The sequence below is a fragment of the Lepus europaeus genome, chromosome 21 (genome assembly GCF_033115175.1).
Source record: "Lepus europaeus isolate LE1 chromosome 21, mLepTim1.pri, whole genome shotgun sequence".
NCBI classification, from domain to species: Eukaryota; Metazoa; Chordata; class Mammalia; order Lagomorpha; family Leporidae; genus Lepus; species Lepus europaeus.
This window is the reverse complement of record NC_084847.1, coordinates 52794134-52816915: the sequence shown is the minus strand read 5'-3', so window position 1 is coordinate 52816915 and position 22782 is coordinate 52794134. Positions and strand designations below refer to the sequence as shown.

At 62.4% G+C, this 22782-nt stretch overlaps 1 protein-coding gene across 1 annotated transcript; it reads right to left on the bottom strand.

Moving 5' to 3' along the window:
• Positions 1 to 5934: 5934 nt before the first annotated feature.
• On the bottom strand, positions 5935 to 12341 carry MYL10 (myosin light chain 10). Its single transcript, XM_062180325.1, has 6 exons — positions 12255 to 12341; positions 11926 to 12001; positions 11462 to 11566; positions 7256 to 7334; positions 6147 to 6195; positions 5935 to 6033 (listed from the first exon to the last, which is right to left on the bottom strand). The coding sequence occupies exons 1-6, from the start codon at positions 12288 to 12290 to the stop codon at positions 5935 to 5937; spliced, it is 444 nt and encodes a 147-aa protein (XP_062036309.1). The 5' UTR covers positions 12291 to 12341.
• Between the last annotated feature and the right edge of the window lie 10441 nt (positions 12342 to 22782).

Genomic DNA, 22782 nt, shown 5'->3' with positions numbered 1-22782 from the left:
CCTCGTCAGAACCAGGAGCGATGTGGCCATTTCTGGAACTTTCCACCGAGCGGGAGGCCCTCGCGCAGTGAGAGTGGACTGCGCCGGTCTGTGCAGAGTCTCGTGGTGGCCTGGTCCTCGGCCCTTCCTGCCCGATGGCCACAGCCAGGGAGCCTCCAGCTGGAGGAGCCGCATCCTGACCGGGGGGTGGGGTTAGCCCGCCTGGGGGCCAGTGGTGCGACCCAAGGCCAGCGTCTCTTCCTCTTTGGCCTCGGTTTTGTCATCTGTAAAAGGGGTTGGCAGTTGCAAGTATTTGGTGGGGTTGCTGGGAGCATGGTTGCTTTCTCAGTTTTAAGTTCAATCTGGAGAGGTTAGGGACATAAATGAGGCGGCCAGAAATCACTCCGTCTCCCAGATCCGGGAGCCAGGCGAGGCTGCCCAGTCGCCACTAGATGGCGCTGCAGGGCCACAAGGCGGCGGCTGTCGGGACCAGGCCCTGCACCAGCTACTACCCCAGGACGTGGTGGGGCGCAGGGGACACAGATGAGGGATTTGGGGCCTCTGAGAGGTTGAGCACTGGCCTTGGGGTCACACAGCCTAAGGGGCAGCACCTCCCCCATGCTACCCACCCTCCCCACCCCCAGCCCTCATGTGACCACAGTTACTCCCTGGAGCTTGATGGGGGCGGCGGGGGGCAGGCTGGACGTCCCCCACGTGGCTGAAGCTGTCAGTTTGAAGCTAAACCCTGGATTAGATTAGGGCAGCTCCCCGGCCTCTGCCTCCCAGTCCACGGGCAGCCCACACCCACCAGAGAGTTTTGGGGTCCCTCGAGGGCAGAGCCCTTTCCTGGGAGCCCCCAGCCTACCCTACCCGGCCCTGGGGTCCCACCATCCAAGCATCACCCCGGAGGCGGGCACACCCAGGGCTACGGAGGCAGCAGGTTCACCTGACGGGGACACAGCGTCCTGCGGGGCCTTGGTGTCCTCATCTGACCCCAGGTGGGGACCCTGAGGGGCTCCTGGCCTGGCCCGTGGTGGACTCTCTGGTTCTGGATATACCCCACGGGGGCCAGGTGGCTTTGGGAGGGGGAGGGACACCCACTAAGTGCCAGGTGACGGCTACGGGAGTTTGTGGTCCCTCTCTCTCCTCCCGAGGGGTCCCAGCCTGCTGGTCCCTGCCACCTGGCTACCTGCCTGGCTTGCATACCGGCCGTCACAGGCAGCTCACTCCCGATAAGGTGCCTGTCCCTGTAATGGCTCAGCCTGGCTGAAAGTCCTTAATCAGAGGGGTCCCAGCAGCTGGTCGCCTGCTGCTCATAGCCCCTGCCCACTCTGGGGACCCCTGAGCCAGTCTCACTCTCTGCCCAGGGCAAGGATCTGAAGATGGGGTGTCCTGAGGGCCTGACCACATGGCTACAGGACTCTACAGCCCCAGCCCCTACGCACCCCTCCTCCCTGTCCGCTCCTTCTTGGGCCAGCCTCTGTTTTTGCCTGCCAGCAAGTGGGGGCTCCCCCAGTTCCCCTCGGGTGAGCAGGACCACGCCCTCCCTCTGTGTGTGAGTGAGCACAGGGAGGTCCCGAGCAGGCTGCCCTGCAGTGCCACAGTCACCCAAGGAGGGTGACTTCAACGAGCAGTCACAAACTCTCGCGTGGCTGGGAGCCTGCCTGTCTGTCTGTCTGTCGCCGAGCAGCCGCACTTCCTTGGTCCCACCTTGTCCGTGTAGGGCCTGGGATTCAGCCTCTTTATTGAAGGATATTCAGACTCTGGGCTGAAAGCTGACTCGGCGGGAAAGACACTTGGGTTCTGTTCCAGAATGTTCTGGAACATTCTCCTCCAGAAGAGTCCCTCACAGCTCTTCCCAGAGTGCAGTGACTCCCACTCCACCTCCAAGACTGTTTCTCCTGAGCACCGTTTGCCTTCCTCTCTTCCCTGAAGACAACTCCTGTACGTGGTTACTTTAAAGAAAGCTTTTATTAAAAAAAAAAAAAAGCCATAAACAGAAGAGGCGCACAATGGGGCAGACGCTGTGGCACCGCTGGCTAAGTTGCCAGTCGGGGCGCCCACGCCCTGTTATGGGGGGCCTGGGTTCGAGTCTTGATTCCTCCACTCTGATCCCGCCTCCCGCAGGTGCACTCCCGCAGGTGCTGGCTCAGGGGGGAGACTGGATGGAGTTCCAGGCTCCTGGCTCCGTCCTGGCTGTCGTGGGCATTTGGGGGCCATTTGAGGAGTGAACCAGCAGGCTGGCCGCCACCCCCTCCTCCAGGCAGGGGTGGGCTGTTCCTGACTTTGCACTTGTCACTCTGCTTTAAAGAGTCACCTTTCTGACCAGGTCGCTCCCAATGGACTGAGACTGTCCCTGCTGTGGGGACAGACCTTTGCCCGGGACCCTCTCTTGAGTCCTTGGTCCCGACGTCATCCCTGGTGGGCGTGGCTTCTGCCTTTCCCTGGGGGCAGGCGCAGGGGCCGGGGCGGCGTCCATTCTGTCCAGTGCTGGACCCCAGGCTGGATCCCTGCTGGGAGCACGCGCCGGCCTGTGATGGCTCCCAAACAGGGGAGCCGAGTCACAGCCAGTCTCTGACTTCCCCGGGGTCCCCCACCTAGAACCGGAGAGCAGGGTCTCTGGGGCCAGTGGGTCCCCACCACCCCAACTTGAGTGCTCTGCATGTGGGTGACGCAGGAAGAAACCGGCAGAAGCAGACAGGCCCTGGGGGCCCCCACAGGCCCAGGCTGACCCCCCCGCCCCCCAGGGCTCGGTGCTCAGTGACCAGGGGCAGACCCCATGGCCTCTGGGGTGTCCCCTGACCTTCACCGCCCACCAGGCCCGGAATTCCACAGGGACGCTGCCCTGCTCTGTCCCAAGCTAGGGACCCGACCGGTCTCCCCTCCTCTGCTCCCGCTCACCCCAGCCCCCTTCCTGGCTGTGACAAAGGGGCCCGGTGACCCCAGAGTTGCCATGGAGACCGCGGGATCCGCTGGGGTCCCCCCGCCCCCGCTGGGGTCCCCCCGCCCCCACAGCAGCCTCCTGCTGTCCAGGAGCGGCCCCGCCCACCTGCGGTCAGCACAGGCTCCCTGGGAGACTCCCGCCCCGCCGGCTCCAAGCCCCTGGGGTCCGTCCTGGAAGGACCATCAAAGGACTCGGCCATTCCTGATCCCGAGCCAGGAGGAAGCTGTGCTCAGCCACAGGGGACGAAGGAATTTGCCATTCCCTTAGCTGCGACCCCTCGTGATTTATAGGGGGGCCACTTGTCCCCAGGCCCTGGCTGACGGATCTCAAGTGGAAGATGGAATCCAATTACCCTCGATGAGACCCAGCTGGCCAGGGGAGCCAGGCGCCTGCGTGCCAGGGCTCCTGCCTGGACTGACCGCCCATCTCCGCCCGGGACAGCCTCTTTGGCTGGCGCTGGAGACGGGTTCCTGCAGGGACCAGGACTGGCCACGGCCTCGGTCTGGCCGCCGCCCTGCACCCCGCACAGGTGCCATTCTGCAGATGGGTAAACTGAGGCAGAGACTGACAGTCCCCTCTCAGAGCTCCCCAGTGAAAGTGGTGCCGGGAGCATGCTTGAGAGCGAGCGACCGTCCCATTCTGGCCATGGGGGCGGGGGACAGGCCCCTGAGTGAGACCAGGAAGCTGAGCAGGGGGCGGCTGGGACCAAGAGCGAGGACGCCGGGTGACAGAGTGTTCCAGGCAGAGGGAATGGCACAAGCAAAGGCCCGGTGGCCTTAAAGACTATGCAGCTGGAGCTGGGAGCCGGGGGCCGGGGTAGACGGGTGCCGATGACTGACGGACCAGAGGAAAACCAGATGGGTGAATGGAAGGAGCCCCTCGTGCCTTCCCACGCTCCCCCTCCCCCGGCACAGGGCGGGTCCCTGCCACCCTCATGGGAGCAAGCGTCTGTGGCCTGTGGCTGGGGAGCCCGCTCCCTCCAGACTTGGCTCTGGCCTGGTTCTGCCCGGCCGCAAACAGGTCCAACCAGTTCTCTCGCAGCTCAGACAGGGCTGGGCCCAGCGTTTCCAGCAAAGGCAAAGCCTAGAGAGCCAGAAGGAGCCAGGCGGCCTCCTGGGCCCCGTAGCCTGGGTCAGGAGTTCCAGGGTGCTCAGGGCTCTGCTCACTCCATCCCTACCCCCAGGGGGAGTGGGAACTCAGGATGGGGAGCCAGTCTCGGTCCAGCCTGCCACCTCCCTCACCTCCTTCTTCCTGGCCTCCGGGATTCTGGATTCTTCACCCCACCCACCCAGCCACCCTACCCCAAGGCCACGGCTGCACCTGCACCTGCTCTTCCTTGGAGGAACCCCAACCCCAGTCGCCACCCCTGTTGGCCCACTGTGGGGTGCAGCGTATGGGCACAGAGCCCGCGCCGGGCTGCCTCGGCTCCACTGCCAGCCCCGCCGTGCCTCAGTTTCCCTGGCTGTACTCCCGGGGTTGAGATCAGTGCTTGGCCTGAGGCTGGTGCTCTCGGGCAGCTGCAGCCAGCCTCCCTCGACTCAGCCTGCCCTCTCCTGCCCTAAGCGCTCAGGGCAGGATCCTGGCCCCTGCTGGTCCCTGCCCCCTGCTGTCCTGGCTGAGGTTCCCCCAGGGCCCGGCTGTCCAGGCCCCTGCTAGCGGCTGCTGCTCAGAGCTGCAAGCCCAGCACCCAGGGGCCTCCTGCTCTCAGCTCCACACACAGCCACCCCCACCCCACCCCGCTGAGCACAGCCCCTCCTGCCGGAGCCCTCTCCTCCCTGGCTCTCCACCTGCGGGTGCTGGGTGCTCAGTCCCCCTGGCGCTACCTCCTTTTCCTTCCTCCCTTCCTTTCCCCGGGCCATCACGTCCACGCCTCTGTCTAATGAAGTCCATGGATCTTGCTCGATGCCAAGGCTTGGTGACCACTCCCACCTGTTTCCACCTGGGCTTCCAGGGCTGGGTGCGGGGAGGGTGGGGAGTGACTGCTCATGGCTGTCCTTTGGGGGTATGGAATGTTCTGGACAGAGGTAGTTGTGACGGCTGCACAGCCTTACAAATGTACTAAGAGCCGCTTTAACAAGGCGTGAATGATATCTCAGTACTAACGTTTTTCTTTTTTTTAAGATTTATTGATTTATTTGAAAGGGCCAGGCTGCAGCCAGGAGCCAGGAACTCCACCCAGGGCTCCCTTGTGAGCGGTAAGGACCCACATCCCTGAGCCACACCCTGCCACCTCCCAGGGTGTGCACTAGCAGGAAACTGGATCAGAAGTAGAGCCAGGATTCGAACCAGGCACTTGGGCGCCCCAAACGGTCAGTTTAACCACTGCACCAACGCTTGGCCCATTTTTTAATGGAAATAGATTCCAGAAATGAGGTCTTCCTCGTGACCTGTGTGTTGCCGGGGCTCCACCCATCCTGCACTCCGTATCCCCACGTCTTTAACTCTGTCTTTGGTGAACAGAGGTTTTCAATCTGGACGGAGCCCGATTTATCCGCTGCTTCTTCTGCGGCTGGTGCTGTGAAGGTGGGTATCCCGCTGAAGACCCCTTGCCTCCCCGGAAACACCCCTTGAGCCAGTACACCCCTTCCTCAGCGGCTCCGGGACCCCCGCCCCCGGCTGCAGGTGTCTCCTGCCCCTCCCCCACCGGCGCCATCTCCCTGCCCACAGCCAGATCTGTGGTTCATCTTCCAGTCCCCGGGACGGGCACGAGGTCTGGCGCGCACTAGGTGCTCAATAAAATCTACAGACACGAAGGCGAGGGCCCGGGGCCCAGCTGGGGCTCATTAAATCTGTCCATTAGCTCTAAACACCAGCTCATCGGGAACATCTGAGCGAAGCCAGAGACGCCGACACGCTAGGAATGTTCCACTGTCTCCCAGGCGGGAGCCGGATCACGCACACTCAGACCTTTGCGAGCGGATTTTATTCTGGCCTCTTCCCAGCACCCGCTGTGGCTGCAGGACCCCCACCCCCGACCCCAGCCTCGCCGGCCTCCCTGTGGGCGGGGTCTCCTAGTCCTTCTCCTCGCCGTGCGTGATGACGTAGCACAGGTTCCGGTAGTCCAGGTTGCCGCACACATCTGGCGGGAACGCCGCGAACATCTGCTTGACCTGGAGGCGGGGAGCAGGGAGTCAGCGTGGCCCCCCACCCCCACGCCCCGGCGGAAGTGGGGGCGGGGCCCGGCGCCGTGGGGATGAAGAAGCCCCCTCCTCCCCCCACTCACCTCCTCCTCGCTGAATCGGTCGGCCTGGGTCATGAGCTTCTCTTTGATGCTGTTCCGAGGAGGGAAACGGTCATGGCCAAGGCCATCGCCTGGGGCTGGCACTGGGAGCTCCCAGGCGGCTGTGTGGCCTAGGGCAGCTTCCTCCAGGGATCGCAGGTCCCCTCCCTGCCCGGCCAAGGCCACGGCCACGGGGTGCTCTCTGATGCCCGGCCTGGGCCCCCGGGGGCCTCTTCGGCCTCACCAGGGACACACTGTTCCCTAGCCTATGATTGTCACTGATGTCTGGCCTGCACGGGTCCCAGTCCTCGGGGGCCCTGCCCCGGGGGCCCACTTGCTCGGTACTAAGTACTCAGTACTAAGATCCTCCTCTTACCAAGGGGAAACCGAGACTGTGAGCCGAGTGACGCTTGCGCTAAGCCAGAGAGGCAGAACATTCTGGAAACATCTATACGCTAGGCCTGCTCTAGAGCTAGTCACAGATTCAGCCCTCGCTGGCGTCATTTCCTTGGGACCTGGGGCCAGGCCGGACGTTGCCGCGGGTTCAGCAGCCGGAGCCGCCTGGGGCCGGTGAAGGTGGCAGAGGCAGAGCTGGGAGGGATTTCCGGGGACTCCGGGAGGCAGGATGGGCTCAGAGGCGCCTGGCGGCAGCGGCACACCCCACTAAAAACCAATGCACATTTTCCATTATTTGTGCTAGCGCGCCCGCGGGCCGGGTTTCCAGCCCCCTGAGCTGGGGACTGGGTTTTAACCAGTCTCCCCCTGCAGCCCATCTGGCCGGCAGCCAGAGCAGCCAGGGCCCCTTGCTCTCAAAACTGGGTCCCCGCAGACCTGTCCCCAGGAGACACCCAAGGGTTCCTCCGGGCCACGCCCCCGGGAGGTGCCCCTGTCCCCAAGATGCAGGCGGGAGGCTCAGGTCCCGAGGGAGGGGTGGGACGGCGAGAGCAGCAGCCTGGTGACACCCGAACAGCGTCTGTGGAACCCACCGCCTTGGATGAGGACCGGTGAGAGTGACAGACTGTCCCCACCTGCACCCCTCCCCCACTGCCAGCCCCTCCCTCCCACAGGCCCAGCCACTGGGGGGCGGAGATGGGGGGACGGGGGCGACTTACAAGTCGGCCTTGATGAAGCCCTTTCCTTCAGTGTCGAACACCTTGAAGGCGTGCAGAATGGTCTCCTCCGGGTCCGTGCCTAGAAACAGCACAGCCAGGGCAGGGTGGAGAGGGCCCCCCCCCCCGGGGGACAGGCACCACCCAGGGCCCCCTGCAGAAGGGCGCACAGCTCTGGGGGAGCCTCTGCTCGGCAGGGGGTGCTGAGCCCCCTCTGAAGCAGGGGCGCAACCTGCATGGTCCCAGTGAGCTACCTGCACGACTGGACCCGGCCACCTCCCCAGGCGTCTCGCTGTCCTCGTGTTGCAGAGGGAGAAACAGAGGCCAGAGGGGTGAAGTCTCACAGCTGACACAGCCGCAGGGTCCGGGAGGTCGGGGTCCACTTGTGACCCCAGAGAGGAGCAGGGAGCTGTGAGTGGGCTTGGGGCTAAAGGCCGGGGCGTGGGCACTGGCACAGCAGGGGTCTGCGAGGCTGCCGCAGCCAGCGGCGGTGAGGGGGGCAGGCAGCGCCACAAGGGGGTCCCCGTGTTATCTCCTGCATAGCCTTGGGGAAAGAAATCATTGAATTAAGCTGCCACCTGTGACGCCGGGATCCAATATGGCGCTGGTTCCAGTCCCGCTCCCTGCTAATGCGCCTGGGAAAGCAGTGGAAGGTGGCCCAGGTGCTCAGGCCCCTGCACCCACAGGGAAGACCCAGATGGAGCTCCTGGCTCCTGGCTTCAGCCTGGCCATTGCAGCCATTTGGGGAGGGACCCAGCGGAGGGAAGACCTCTCTGTGTCTTTCCTGCTCTCTCTGTCACTCTGCCTCCCACATAAATAAATCAATCTTAAAAACAGGATTCTGAAAGCATCCAGGGGATGGAGCACTCACTGTACCGACAGGGAAACTGAGGCACAGAGAGAGAGGGAGGGGCTTGCGTGAAGCCTCCCAGGCTGTGTGGATGCCCGCGGGAGACCCGGTGGTCCTCACCTGGGCTCCTCCTTCCGTCACACTGCGCTCCCCACCTAGCTCCCCGTGCACCCCGGGTGCTGCGGTTGTCCTTCAAAGCTCTGCTGTGTTAGCAATGAAGTGGGGGCGGGGCCAGCAGGGCGGGGCACCCCTGGCACCAAGACGGGGACAGCCTCACAGCTGTCCAGGCCACGAGGCCAGGGCAGCCCGGGCGGGACACACAGTGTGCCCAGCTTATCACAGAGGACGCCGACTTCGGGCCTTGCCTGAGGTCCCACTCGAAGGAGAAGGGGGGTTTAGTCCACCTGTGTGACCTGTGGAGTCCCTGACGGTTCTGTGCCTGTGTGCTCCTGCCAATCAGACTGGGCCAGGGCTGCCTGTGTCTCCTCCATCAGACTTATCAGGGCTACCACACCTCCTCCATCAGACTTGGCTAAGGCTGCCTGTGTCTCCTCCATCAGACTGGGCCAAGGCCGCCTGTGTCTCCTCCATCAAATTTATCAGGGCTACCACACCTCCTCCATCAGACTGGCCAGGACTACCATGCACCCGGCCAGGGCCACCATTATCTCCTCCATCAGATTGGGCCAGGGCCACCACATCTCCTCCATCAGACTGGGCCAGGGCCACATGTCTCCTCCATCAGACCCAGCTAGGGCTGCCTGTGCCTCTTTCATCAGACTGGGCCAAGGCCACCTGTGCCTCCTCCATTAGACTGGGCCAGGGCCGCCTGTGCCTCCTCCATCAGACTGGGCCAGGGCCACCTGTATCTCCCCAGTTAGACACGGAGTTCATCTGAGTCACTCAGAATCTCTGACACTGGCCCGGGGTGACCAAGCTGGGCACACTGGCCCCACTGGCCTGGCAGCTCCTGGCGGCAGGGTGGAGGGAGCCCATGCAGTCAGACCAGAGACTGCCCGGGGTCCCACTAGGGCAGGGCTCCAGGTCGGCTGGGTAGGAAGAGTGGTGGCGGCGAGGGGCAGGCAGGGGTGCAGCTCCAGGCCTGTGGTGCTGGAGCTGCCAAAGCCAATGGATGGGGCTGTGGCGTGGGGTCTCTGTCCTGTGCCACGGCCCACCAGCTTCCAGCAGGGGGCTGGGGCAGGTGGAGGGCCGGCTGCAAGCCCGCCCTCCCAGGGACCATGCCCTGGGCTTCGCTCAGGCCCAGCCGCCCCGCGGCTCACTGCCATGGGCAGGCTGCGTGGGCAGTGCCTGCTCCCGCCTCCCCAGAGAGAGCCTCTGCCCCCCGGGGACGGCAAACCTCATAAACCCGGCTGCCTCCCCGGCGCAGCTGGGCCTCTCAGGACAAAGTCTCCTCGTCCCAATTAGCAGCGTGAGGCGGCCCCTGCCCTCCCGCGCAGGCCTCTCCCCCCCAGCTGGTCTCTCACGCAGGCCCAGCCAAGTATGCACCACGGGCTCAGCTGGAGCCCCCGCCCCGGCGCCCCGGCGAAAATGAGAAAAGGCTGTAGCCACCAGGCCCTGCCAGGCCCCGGCTGCAGCACCAGCCCGGCCACGCGCCCGCCGGAGCTTCAGGCCTCCACTTCCCTATCAACAGAGCAGAGCTGGGGTCCCCCATCCCCCTGAGCACCCCAGAAGGGTCTCAGAGCTAAGCCCTTGCTCTTGGAGCAGGACACGAGCCCCAGCCCAGGGCGGAGGGGTCCACCATCGCCCCCAGCGACTCCAAGGCAGTTTCCCCAGGCCCTCTCCCATGCGTTGCTCTGGGTGCAAACTGGACACCCGTGTGTCCATCTGCTCTATCCAAAAACCGCTGGCTGGAGCACCCCGCCCCAGCCTCCTGGGCTTCTGTGCCCTTTGGGAGGTTCCCAAGGATGCTCGGGACTTGGTTGTACAGCCCCAAGTTCAAAGCCTGCTGCAGAGGAGGTTGCCTGCCCCCCCAGTTCCCCAGTTCCCTCATTTCCAACACCCAGCTGGACGGTGGGTCCCCTTCCAGCCCTGGGAGCAGCTCCGAGCCTCCTGCCCACTCCAGCAGGGCACGGCTGGGACACTCTGGATCTCTGTCCCAGGGAGACCTGCAAGGCTCATACCGGGAGCTTGTTACGTGGGGGCTCCTAAGACCACGCAGCCACGAGAGCAGGTGGGAGTCGCCCACAGGGGGAGAGGGGCTTTGCATATGTAAAGCTAGGAACTCAAGACAGGAGATCACGCTGGGTCCCCGCCCCCGTGGGCCCCGAACCCCACGACAGACATCCTCGTGGGATGGAGGCTTGGAGAGGCGAGCGGGGGATGGACGTGCAGAGACAGGAGCGGAGCAGCTGCCGGAAGCTGGAGGAGCCGGGGGAAGCCGCTGCCTCAGACGCCAGCAGCCCTTATGGGAGTGCCCGAGTCCTGGCTCCCCTCTCCACGCCAGCTTCCTGCTAATGCAGCCCCTGGAAGGCAGCAGGTGACGGCCCAAGTGCCTGCCACCCACGAGGGAGACCCGGATGGAGTTCCAGGCTCCTGGCTTTGGCTGGCCCCAGCTGTTGTGGGCATTTGGGGAGTGAACCAATGGACGAAAGATTTCTCTCTATCTTTGCCTTTCAAATAAAATGCAAATAAATAAAGAAAAATTAAACAGCAGGGAAGCAGAGGTGCCTGTCCATGCCAGCCCGGGGATGTGCAGGGCCAGGCCGTGACCACAGACACAGCCGAGGCAGAGAAGCCGAGGGGGGGCATGAGGGGGGCATGAGGCAGCGGCAGTCTTGGCCTCCCCTCCTGACCTGGGGGTGTCACCACAGAGGGGTTCCCCGGGAGAGAAAGGAGGCAGAGGTACCTCCCCCTACCCCCCCAGCCCCGGCTTGGTGCTGGGTCTCAGGAGAGAGCAGTGGTTAGAGCCGGGGGTCGGGGCTAGGGCTCCATCCTGGCCACTTGCGGCTGGGCACCTGGGGTAGGGGTCACAGCCTCTCCCAGCCTGAGTCTCCCAGCTCTGGGGGCTGTGGTCACTGCAGCACAGCACAACTGAGCCGCTGCCTGCACCAGGGTGGGCCACGGCGGCCCTTGGAGACCCCCTATGTCCCCCCCACCTCCTCGGCCTGCAGCAGCCCCCACCATCTGCAGGGGGCCATGGGCAGGGGGGTGGCGAGGAGGGGACAGGAAGTGGGGGGCACCGCACTGAGGGTGGCGGAGCCAATGCAGTGCAGGGGGGTGGGGGAGGGACAGAGGCAGGGCTCTGTGCACCCAGGGGCTGGGCAGGGTCTGCACCCAGGGGCCTGGCTGCCGCACCCCTCCTCCCGTCCACTGCCCGTACTCCCCAGAGCCTGGCTCACCCTTCAACTTCTCCCCAAACATGGTCAGGAAGATGGTGAAGTTGATGGGGCCTGGCGCCTCTTTCACCATGGCATCTAGTTCCTCGTTCTTGACATTGATGCGGCCTGCGGGGGAGGGGGGGGCGGGAGTATGAAGGGGGCGTGAGGGGACCTGGTGTGCAGGCAGCAGGGGACAGTAGAGCTGGGGACCACGGTGGGGGGTCCTGCCTGGAGGTGGGGACTCTGGGAGTCCTCGTGGTCCCTGGGCACCCAGAGGATGCTCAGACCCCCTCCCCCACCCCAGCCCCAGCGTCTCCCCCTGCACACCCAGGCCCCCTGTGCTGGGCCCTTGCACAGCCCCTTCCTGTCCCCAAGCTCTCGCCTCCTCTCACGGCCAGGAGCCCCTGCTGACGCCTCCGCCCCTCCCTCCAGAGCCCCGGGCCTGCCCCAGGCTGCCCACGCGCCCCCCGCGGCGGGGCACCCACCCAGCGCGGCAAAGGTGTCCCTCAGGTCCTCTTTGTCGATGAAGCCGTCTCGGTTCTGGTCCATGATGGTGAAAGCCTGGCAGAGACAGGGACTGAGCTCCCCCTGCCCAGACCCAGCCGCCCCAGGGCTGTCCTGCTGACCACTGCCCAGCCGCCCTCTCTGAGCGCCTACAGTATACGGCAGGCTGCGGGCCTCCGTGCCCACTCCGTGCCCTTACAGCCAGGGCAACTGAGGCTTAGAGAGAGAGAGAGACAGAGAGAGAGGGGCCCAGCTGGGGGTCCCAGGCTCGGAGGCCGGCCGTGTGATGACGTCATGGACAGCTACGAACCTCTTTAAACTCCTGGATCTGGGACTGATCGAACATGGAGAAGACGTTGGAGGCGGCGCCGCCTTCCGTTCTCTTCCGGGCCCTCCTGGGTGCCTGCAGGGACCACCGTACCGTCAACCCAGCCCCTGGTCCCCCTCGCACCCCATCTCCCAGAACCCCGCAGCCCTGAGGGATACCCCCCCCCCCCCCGCACACAAACCAGGCTCCAGGCGGGCTCCCCTGGGTGCAGGGCCCACCCCCACCCCGGGCTGCAGCAGGTGAGTGGGAGCTGCTGAGACTGTCCCCCGTGTTCTCAGGGTGATCTGTCCCTTGCCGATCACCCAGGGCTTCTACTGCCTGCCACCTGGGTCCCCTGTTCTGCCCTTAATCCACTGTCACTCTTCAGGGTCAGCGCCTCTGCCCCCTCCTCCGAGAAGCCTTCCCTGACTCCCTCCACCGTTCCTGGCCCCACCCTGTCCGGTCTCACCTATCTGTGTCTCCTGCCCCCACTAAGTGTGAACCTCCCTAAGAGACAAGGCCCAGTGTGGTGCCACCTCTGGTGGCTCCTGTCCCTAGCCTGGCTCCCAGTAGGGACCAGTCCATGTTTGCAATTCACCGCACAGAGCTCAAAGCAGCAGGTGGAGCCGCCGACCACCCACGTGGAGTAATCGGGCCTCTGGCTGGCCCTGCTGCCCCCAGGGGCTGCTTTCAGGATGTGGTGGCTCCTGAGAGCCCCCCATTAGGCACTCACTGGAAGGTCTGGGTCCCCAGGACAGCCCGAGGGGTCCTCCCTCAGCTGCCAGCCTTGGCCTCACAAAGAGACTCCGTGGGGTGGCAGAGACCCGGGCGCCCCCTGCCAGCTCCCGCCTCCAGCTCATCCCCTGCCTCCCCTGCCTCCCAGTGCTTGTGTGGTCTCCCCTCCCACCCCCCGCCCCCTCCCTCAGGCTCCCTGGCGGTGTGGGGAGCAGCAGCACCCGGCGGATTTATAATTAGCTTTTACTGGGCGCCCGGTCTGCACTAATCCTTTGAAAGGGGGCTGGCCGGGCGGCCGGTGCCTTCCGATGCTGTTAAACCTCTGCGATATTTATAAATCCCTTCAGACACCATCAGCGAGAGCTCTTCCCTGCAGAGCTCATCGTCCGTAATTATACAGACGTTCCCCTCTGGTTAATAAAAAAAGGATCGCTTCCGTCTGCGGCCTCTTGCGCCGGTCCTGGTCCGCACGGCCCGGCTGCAGCTCGGAGCTCCCCAGAGCAGGAAGAAGTCACTATCCTCTGCCGGCACCACAGGAGCTGAGGCCCAGGGCTCCCCGCCCTGACCCTCTTCTGGCCTGGGGGGCTCCTGGGAGGTCAGTGACCCCCACCCCTGCCCCGGGAGGAGATCTTAGGACAGAGGGGGGTCGCCTAGTTCCAGGGCCCACCTGCTGCTCACAGCCTCCACAATGTACAGACATTGGCTTGTCTTTCCCGAGTGTATCAGACCAAGCAAATGCCTCCCTGGAGGTGACCCAGAGCTGAAGCCAGTCCTGTCCTTGTCCCCAAGGAGCTGGGGACAGGTAACCCACAGAGGGTGGCAGAGGGAAGAGTGGATCCTACATCACGCCAGTGGCCAAGAAGAGGCCAGGATGAGGGACCCATGGGGGACACAGGCAAGAGTGACCAGCAGTGCCAGGAGCGCCCTCCACCCTCCTCTTCCTCTCCCCCCTAGCCTGCACCTGGGAGGCTCCCACCAAGTCTCAGAAAACAGAGGCCCAGCTAGGAATCCACACGAATGGACGGGCCACCCACGGAGAGCATCCAAGGCGAAGACGAGGTTGGACCAGTGTCAGGGTCAAGGTCGAGTTCAAGGATGTCGGGGGAAGGAACCAAGTCAAGGTTGGGGTGAGTACAGGCATGAAATAAAGGTTAGCATCACAAGTGAAGTCAGGGTCAGGGGTCAGGGGCTGCAATCAGGAAGGGAGGGACGGCAGCCCCAAGCTGTGCGCGCGTCCTGGGAAGGGCATCAGAGGGCAGGAGAGGTGGCCCCAGCCTACCATGGTCTGAGTGCTCCCTGGAGCTGCAGTGGGGTGGAGGCGGCCTGGGGACCCTCTTTAAGTAGTGCTCCTGCCCGAGGCAGGCGCCAGACAGGACAGGGGCCTCCCTGCCAGGCGTCCGCCCTGGGCCACGGGGAGTGGGTGGGGATGGGAGATCCAAGGGCTCTCCGCCGGTGCTGGGCCAACTGTTTGCTCTTCAGCCAGGGGACCGAGCTCCGGAAGGGGCAGGTGGCCAAGGGCACACAGGCAGCGGAGGCTGCAGCCAGCTGGGCAGACTTGGCCGTGGGCCGTGGGGGGCCGGGGAGCACTCGCAGGGTGGGGCCGCCCATGCCAGCCAGGAACAGCGACAACGTGGCAGGGCCCCTGAGTGTGTGCCTCTGGGAACAGTGGGAGTGGGGGGGCTGCGGCCCCGCCCTGGTCCGCCCACAGGGGGGCTTCTGCCTCACTGCTGTCTGCCAGGCCCTCAACCACCTCCCTGGCCCACCTCCTGCCTCTGCACACAGCAGGTTCTGGGGAAACCAAAAGACAAAGGCAAAGTGGGGGTGAGAGCAGCCGGTGCACTCGTGCGGGTGCCCGCGCTGGCAGCCCCAGCTCAGCCTCCCGACCACCTGGCCGCACGGGCGGCTGCGTGGGACCTGCAGACCTCTGATGGGCTTCCAGAGCCGGCAGTGCAGGGCTCCGGCGCGGAGCCCACGGGGCCCCGGAGCTGGCCTCGGGCCTCTGGGCCCTGGTACAGCTAATCCCTTGCCCTGGGGGGACAGAATTCAGTAACAATAAGAAAGACGCTGACCCTGGAAAGCACAGCAGGTGTAGACCATGCGTCTCCACGTCGGATCCTGACCCCGGGTGGGAAACTGAGGCACACACAGCTTGTCACTCACCCGAGGCTGCTAAGAGGCGGGACCAAAATGAGAGGTCCTCTTTCCAGTCGTTCCAGAAAGAACCTTCCAGAACGTTCTGGCCATCTTTCCCCTGCCCCACGCCCGGTTGGGGCTGACCACAGCTGGCTCCAGCCAGCCCGTCTGAGCTCCCAGAACACCTGGGGTGGAGCCCACACCAGGCCTGGGGCTGGGCCCTGCCTCAGGGTCTCCCAATGGCTTCCTCTCGTGGTGCCCCCTCAGGGTACTGACCAGTGTGTTCAGCAGGCTGGGGTGAAAGGGATCCTGGCTCTGGGGACAGAAGCCCCAAACTCCAGCCCCACCCGGCCATGACGACCATTTCTGGGGCTGTGCAGCAGGACACCAGCCATGGGGTACCGGGTACAGCCTCCCCTGGCCAGGTCTGTGAGCCTGCGCTGGCGCCTCCTGGCTCTGGGCTCGCTGCGCAGGCAGAGGAGGGGATGCCAGCCGGCGGCCGGCGGGCGCTCTAACTCCCCCTGGCTTCCTGCTGGCCCGGGGCCTCCTCAGGCGCGGCTCAGAGTCTAAGCCCCTGTCTCCGGGAGCGGGATCACGCTGGGGACTGGGGACGTGGAGGGGCTCCGGAAGGCTTAGGGCGGCCTCGGGGGATGTGCGAGAGATGTGCAGGGTGACAGGCGGTGAATCCCGAGCTGGCAGAGGCTGGGGCACCGCCCCCCCATCCCGGGGCAGGGGTAGGGCGGGGAGGGTGTGGCAGCCCTGGGCCCTCAGCGACACCCAGACTCTCAGTTTGTCCCATCTGAGAAGTGGCACCAGCACCCCTGCCCCCTGGAAGCTGCCATGGGGCTGCCTAGGGAGTAGAGGGGGTAGAGTGGAGTGGCTTTGGTGTCGCTGGCTGGGGTTGGAGTCCTGGCCCAAAACACTACTTTTTTTTTTTTCAAGATTTATTTATTTATTTGAAAGGCAGAGTTACAGAGGGGTAAAGGCAGAGAGAGAGAGAGAGAGAGAGAGGTCTTCCATCCACTGGTTCACTCTCCAGATGGTCACAACGGCTAGAGCTGAACTGATCTGAAGCCAGGAGCCAGGAACTTCTCCTGGGTCTCCCATGCAGGTGCAGGGGCCCAAGGACCTGGGCCATCTTCCACTGCTTTCCCAGGCCACAGCAGAGAGCTGGATTGGAAGTAGAGCAGCCGGGACTTGAACCAGCGTCCATAGGGGATGCCGGCACTGCAGGTGGCAGCTTTACCTGCTACACCACAGCACTGGCCCCCAAACCACTTCTCCAAGTCGCCTGGTCCCCAACCCCAAGTAGGGATACCAGGTCAGGTGCCATCGCTACAGGGTGACACTGACCCCACTGCCCAGTGGGCCTCGGCAGCCCCTGGGGTCTGAGACACTCCAGAGGCGTCTCTGCTCCCAGCTAGGGGGCCATGGGAACAAGGTCCATGCCCTCCCAAGCCTGGGGGCACCTGCGTGGGGTCCGGGGGAGAACCTTTCAGATCAATAACCAAACAAACCAGGTGTGGACAGCAGGGGACGCCGAGGGTCTGCCATCTTCGCAACTTTCCTGCAAACCTGAAAGTGTTCTCACATCCAAGCCTCATTTTGAGAATATATACTGTATGGAAACCATTTGTGGAAGATTCTAGAAAATACTAACTAAGCTCTAGCGACAGAAAGCAGACAGATGATTTCCCAGGTTGGGGGTGGGGGTAGAGCAAGACAGAAGCAGGGGCAGCCCCAATGGCTGCTGGGAAACACGGTGGGGGTGGGAGTGTTCGCTCTCTGGGCCCTGGATTCTAAGTTCTGGCTGATGGTGCAGTGCCCCAGGGAGTGGGTACACGCAGGAGGATTTCTGATCCTGGGACAAGGAGTTCAGAGATACGTTCATTTCGGAGCAAAAACACTTCAAGGGGCCGGTGCTCTGGTGTAGTAAGCCAAGCCTCTGCCTGCAGCACCGGCATTCCATATGGGCGCTGGTTCGAGTCCCGGCTGCTCCTCTTCCGATCCGGCTCTCTGCTGTGGCCTGAGAAAGCAGTGGAAAATGGCCCAAGTGCTTGGGCCCCTGCACCAGCATGGGAGACCCGGAAGAAGCTCCTGGCTCCTGGCTTCAGATTGGCTCAGCTCCAACTGTTGCAGCCATTTGGGGAGTGAACGAGTAGATGGAAGACCTCTCTCTCTCTCTCTCTTTTTCTCTTTCTCTCTCCCTCTCTCTAACTCTACCTCTCAAATAAAATATTTAAAATAAAATAAAATAAAAAGCAGAGAAACAGAACAACATAGGGATCTCCCAGCAGCTGGTTCACTCCCCAAATGCCCACAACAGCTAGGGCTGGGCCAGGCTGAAGCCAGGAGCCAGGAGCTCCATCCGGGTCTCCCATGTGGACGGCAGAGGCCTGGGCACTGCAGCCATCACCAGCAGTGGCAACGGGGTTTCCCACCCCTCGGGAACAGGAGGAAGCCGATGACCCCGCCCCACTGGGCCCCCCACCCCCGCCTCCTCTCCCTGACCTGGGTGTCAGCTGGGCCCGGCCACCCCCTCCCAGCCGAGCCCAGCCGAGCCCTCGGGAGCCAGGGGTCCGTGTCCCGGCACGTGTGCTTGCTCAGCCGTGTTCACAGTTGTTGAACTATTTTCGTCAAATTAATTAAATACACGCTAAATCCTTTGCAATTTGTTGTGCGATAAATTAAAGATGCTAAGCTCGTGAGACGCACAACACAACCTGTAAGCTGATAAAGAACGCAGACGGCGGCCGCGAGTCGAGCATCAGAGGGTTCACGAGGTGCTCCCGCTGTCTGGTCGCACCCAGGCGCGGCTCGGACCCGGGGTGCCTCGAAGCATTGTCACAGGTCTGGATCCCTAAGGGAGGTGATGATTGGCAGTGTGGGTGCAGGCCAGGTGGGCGGGAGAGCTCCAGGCTGGCACCGCCCCCAAGGAGCCCTCCTTCCTGTGCCTCCTGCCCACTGCCCAGAGCCTGGCCTGCTCACAGAAAGGGGACAGGCCACACACCTCAGGGGTTTCTCCAGGGTGCTCCAGCTGTGTCCCCAAGGGTGGCCTCTGCTCCATCACTGGATGACAGGTGGATCACGTGGCCCCTGCTGACTCCTCCCTTCAGGAAGTCCCTGCAGGCAGCTTTTCCCTCCAACATGTGCTGGGCACGGCACCCCTGGCGGAGCCAGGAGACAGAGACTGGTTCTGATGGCATCTGTGGGGAGGGTGTGGCCAAGAGAAGGCACCGGGGGAGTTGAAACTGACGCTGAGGTTTTGAAGGGTGAGTAGAAGTTTTCCAGACTGAGCCGGGAGGGGGGAAACGGAGTGGGGAGGGGGAGTCTAGACACGGCCTGTGTGAGGGACACCACCTTACCCTTGCATTCTGCCCAGGAGTGAGCCCTGGAAACGCTGACTCAGCAGGCGACAGTGTGGTCGAGGGCACAGGACGAGGGAGGCGGGGTCTTGTCTGTGAAGTGAGGAGCTGTGGGTCCACGGCGAGGGGCTTGGTCCTGTGTGTGATGGGGGCTCCCGGGGGGCTTGGGGTGAAGAGAACCGGGTAGGGTCACTCGGATGTCAGGGAGGAAAGAAGGGTGCAATAGTGCAGGCGAGAGGTGACGGTGGTCCCCGTGTGGGGGCCTGCAGGAGGCTGGGGGGCAATCGATTGTGGCTGAAGGGGAGCAGGGTGCACCTGCTGGCCCTGCTGGGTGTCCCCCCTGGAGGAGGCAGAACCATGGTGGGAACTGGAGGATAAGAATGAGATGGACACAGCTTGGCCGGGGGGTGGGGGTGAAGGGAGCCTCACTGGGGACCAGGAGAAAGCTGGGTGCAGGTGGACAGCTGGAGCTTGCTCGGGGAGCTGGAAGGTGGACATCGAAGGAAGGCGGCTGTCTCCCTCCGCTCAGTGACATCACAGCCAAGTGTCCAGGGGACGGCCCGGTCAGCATGAGCCTGTGGGGTCAGCAGCCGAGGCGGGGGGCCGGCTGTGGCTCGGGGAAGGGGGCTGTGCACAGGGAAGCAGGTGCTACTGCCCCTCCACGTCCGTCTCTGCCTTCTCTGGTGGCGCCCTCGCTCTCAACACAAGGCTCTCCTGCTCCCACTCAGACCCCCCCAAAGGAGGGGGCTCTGGCTCCAGCTGGACCTCCTGACCCCACACAAAACCCCCACAAGCTCAGGACATCTGAGGATGCTCCTAAAATCCCCTGAGGGCAGAATTCAAATCAGGCAGGCAGAGGCGGACTGAGTAGGAGGGAGAATTTTACCCCAGGCACAGCTGCCTCTGGAGGTAGTGAGCTCCCCGTCGGTGGAAGTATGCGAGCAGGGCTGGCGATGCTGGCGGGGTTTGGTGCCCAGGGGGTGGGGGGATGCTGTGAAGTGCCAGGTGGCAGTGAGTCACACGGGAGGGGGGATCTCGGGAGATGGGAGGGAGGGGCTTCCCCTCCCAGCCTCCCCCCGCCCCCTCCCCGCGCACTACTTCGTGTTGGAAGCAGCCTGGGTATTTAGAAGATTAATTTCATGTTTGTGCAAAGCAGGGGATTAGGAGGGAGGAGACTGAAGTTCTCTGTAGGTTGTTAAGAAAACAGCATCTAAAAAAAGACTCCGGCGAAATGGCTGAACGCACGGCTTGCCGCCGCCGGGCCGGAGTTTGTCGTCTGTCCGGGATTTGCTGGCATTCTCTGCCGGCCCGGGGACGCCTCTCCCAGGCTCCGAGAATGCCAAGTGGGGGAGGGGGCCTCCATCCTCAGAGCAGGGAGGCTGGGGCTCAACACCCCCCCCCCATAGACACGGTCCTGCTGAGCCCCCCTCCCCTGCCACACAGATAGTTCCTGCGGCTGTGCTGCCACCCCCCCGGTCGCATCTCCGCTCCCCGGGGAACCCAGGGGCTCAGAGAGGGCACAGCTTCACCTGAGCACGCACAGCCGGACGCGACTCCTGCTGCAGCTCTGCTTACGGGGAGCTGCCTGTCACGCTTAGAGACCCAGTCGGTAGGAGCTGCTGGGCCCCGCAGCCTTTCCTAGGGCAACTGGAGGCCCAACCCACGTCCCTGGGCCATGGCTCCCAGCCTGCTCCGTGTGTACGTGTGTGTGTGTGTGTGTGTAGCAGCTTTATTGAGATATATTTCACACGCATACAATTCATCAATTTAAGCTGTAAAATGCAGTGGCTTTTAGTACATTTGGAGTTGCGTAACCATTCCCACATCAGTTTCTGAAAACATTTTTATTTGGAGGGGCAAGCACTGTGGCACCGGCATCCCATATGGGCACCAGTTCAAGTCCTGGCTGCTCCACTTCCGACCCAGCTCTCTGCTAGGGCCTGGGAAAGCAGTGGAAGATGGCCCAAGTCCTTGGGCCCCTGTACCTGCGTGGGAGACCCAGAAGAAGCTCCTGGCTCCTGGCTTCAAATCGGTGCAGCTTTGGTCATTGTGGCCATTTAGGGAGAACCAGCAGATGGCAACCCCCCCCCCTTTCTATTACTCTGCCTTTCAAATAAATTAAATCTAAAAGGGGGGGGGTATTAGTTCACAGTTCAGGAAGTTCAAGAGCATGGCGCCAGCATCTGCCTGGCTCTGGTGTGGGCCTCACAGCCTCCCAATGGCAAGAGCGGGGTGGGAGAGGTTGCAGGGTAAGACAGCCGAGAGTCCAGGCTGCTGCGTTTATAGCAACCCATTCTGTCCAGACTCACTGGCTCCTGGAGGCCCCAACCCCCTCCACAAACCCATCCACCCAGTGACCTAAACTCTGCCCATGAGGCCCCACCTCTTAAAGGTCCCAGCACCTGCACCAGGCTTCCAGCGATGGACCTGTGGGAAGCCAACTCCAATCATCTCCAAACCACTGCAGAAGGGGACAGGGAGGAGTCCTGGGATTGAAGACGCTGCAGAATTTGAAAAGCCAGCTGTTTCTGGCTTGTAACTGCTGTGCGAGTATGTTCACAACATTCACCCTGCAAAGTACACCCTTAGTGGAAACTAAACTAATTCAGGGGGCAGAAGACAACTTTAACAAAAACTCCAATTAACATCCCCGGGCCCTCACTGAGTACAAAGAAAAGAGTTCTGGGAATTTTAAACATGTTTGCTAGAATTTTTTAAATGTAATAAAAGTTAGTGGTTAAAGCTGAGGACTCTCCCAGAAAGTAGGAGAGAGAGAGAGAGAGAGAGAGAGAGAGAGAGAGAGAGAGAGAGAGAGAGAGAAATGGAAGACAAAAGATTACACACAGGGGGTCGACTGGAAATATCTGGCATGGACGCTCCAGAGCAGGGAACAGAGAGAATGCAAAGAAATAAATGATCAAAGGCTCACAGGAGTTAAGTTTGCAGACTACAAAGCCATGAGACTCCTGGCCAGACCTGGCTGACTTGCAACACAACAAATGAAGCCAAAGACAAGGAATCCAGCACACCTCCGAGAAACTTGGGTAGAGAAGCAAGACCCATGACAGACAAATGGTTCTGAATGCTTCTGGTGAGCAGTGGTGGAAGCAAGCCCCCCAGCAACAGGAATCCCCCAGGACACAGCACCGTCCTTTCCGAGGGAACATGATCTTAAACCCAGAATTCTATACCCAGCCCAACTAGCAAGCAACCCAGAGCACCAGATGCGTTTTTCAGACATTGCAAACTTTTAGTGAGTGCATCACTGAGGAGAAAAATTAATAAACCAAGAGGAAGAAACGGGATGCCGGTGGTGATAGTTCCAACCCTGGGGAGTAGCAAAGGGAAGTCCCCCGATGATGGACCCAGGCTAGCAGAGGATAAGTGGGCAGCGAGCACCAAGGAGAGGCAGCCCAGGGGGGAAATGAGGGACTCTACGAATTTGGTCGTCTTCCTGATGGGTCAGAAGAACTTGAGGTACAAAAAATGGAGGTGGTAGAACAGGGCTTGGAAGCTACCAGAGGGTGCAGCAGGTCAAGTCCTGCATCTGCTTCCGAACCAGCTCCCTGCAAATGCACCTGGGAGGCAGCCGGTGATGGCCCGGGAAGGAGGTCCCCAACACCCACGTGGGAGACCCAGGTGGAGCTCCTGGCTCCTGGCTTCAGCCTGGTCCAGCCCCGGCTGTTGTGGGCATTTGGGGGGTGAGTCAGCAGATGGAAGTGCGTGCTCTCTCTCCCTCCCTCTGTCTCTCTCTCTCTCTCAAATACATAAATAAGTTTAACAACAACAAAAAAAGGAACTGCTAGAGAAGTCAGAGCTGGACTCTTCAAAGGTGACCGCTGAGTTTCACAGTCAGCTCTGTTTACGTAACTGTGACCATGGAAGCTCTGTTTGTTTATTTTCACAATCAGCCTATAGACAAAGCTAAGGAGACTTAATTAAGGTTACAGAAGGCAAATATTTCCAGCCACAACATGCAAAAGTACAAATGACACGTGGGCATCCATGTGTGTCTGTAACCATGGAAACCACCGAAGCGACAATTTGAGTCATTAGAAGGGCAGGAGCGGGCTGGGAGCATCGATGTGACAGACCTGTTCTCCGGCCGAGAAGGCATCGGCTGTCACGTAACAGTGGTCAGCGCTGACAGTCATCACTCTCGTGGGCCACTCCACGTCTAGATCCCTGTCCGTTTATAGGGGAACCTCGCTCCCACCCAGGGCTCCTTCCCAGGCTCCCCGGCAGGAAGGGGCATGGTCACACCCCCGCACGGCCAGGGGATGCACTGGCTCACCTTG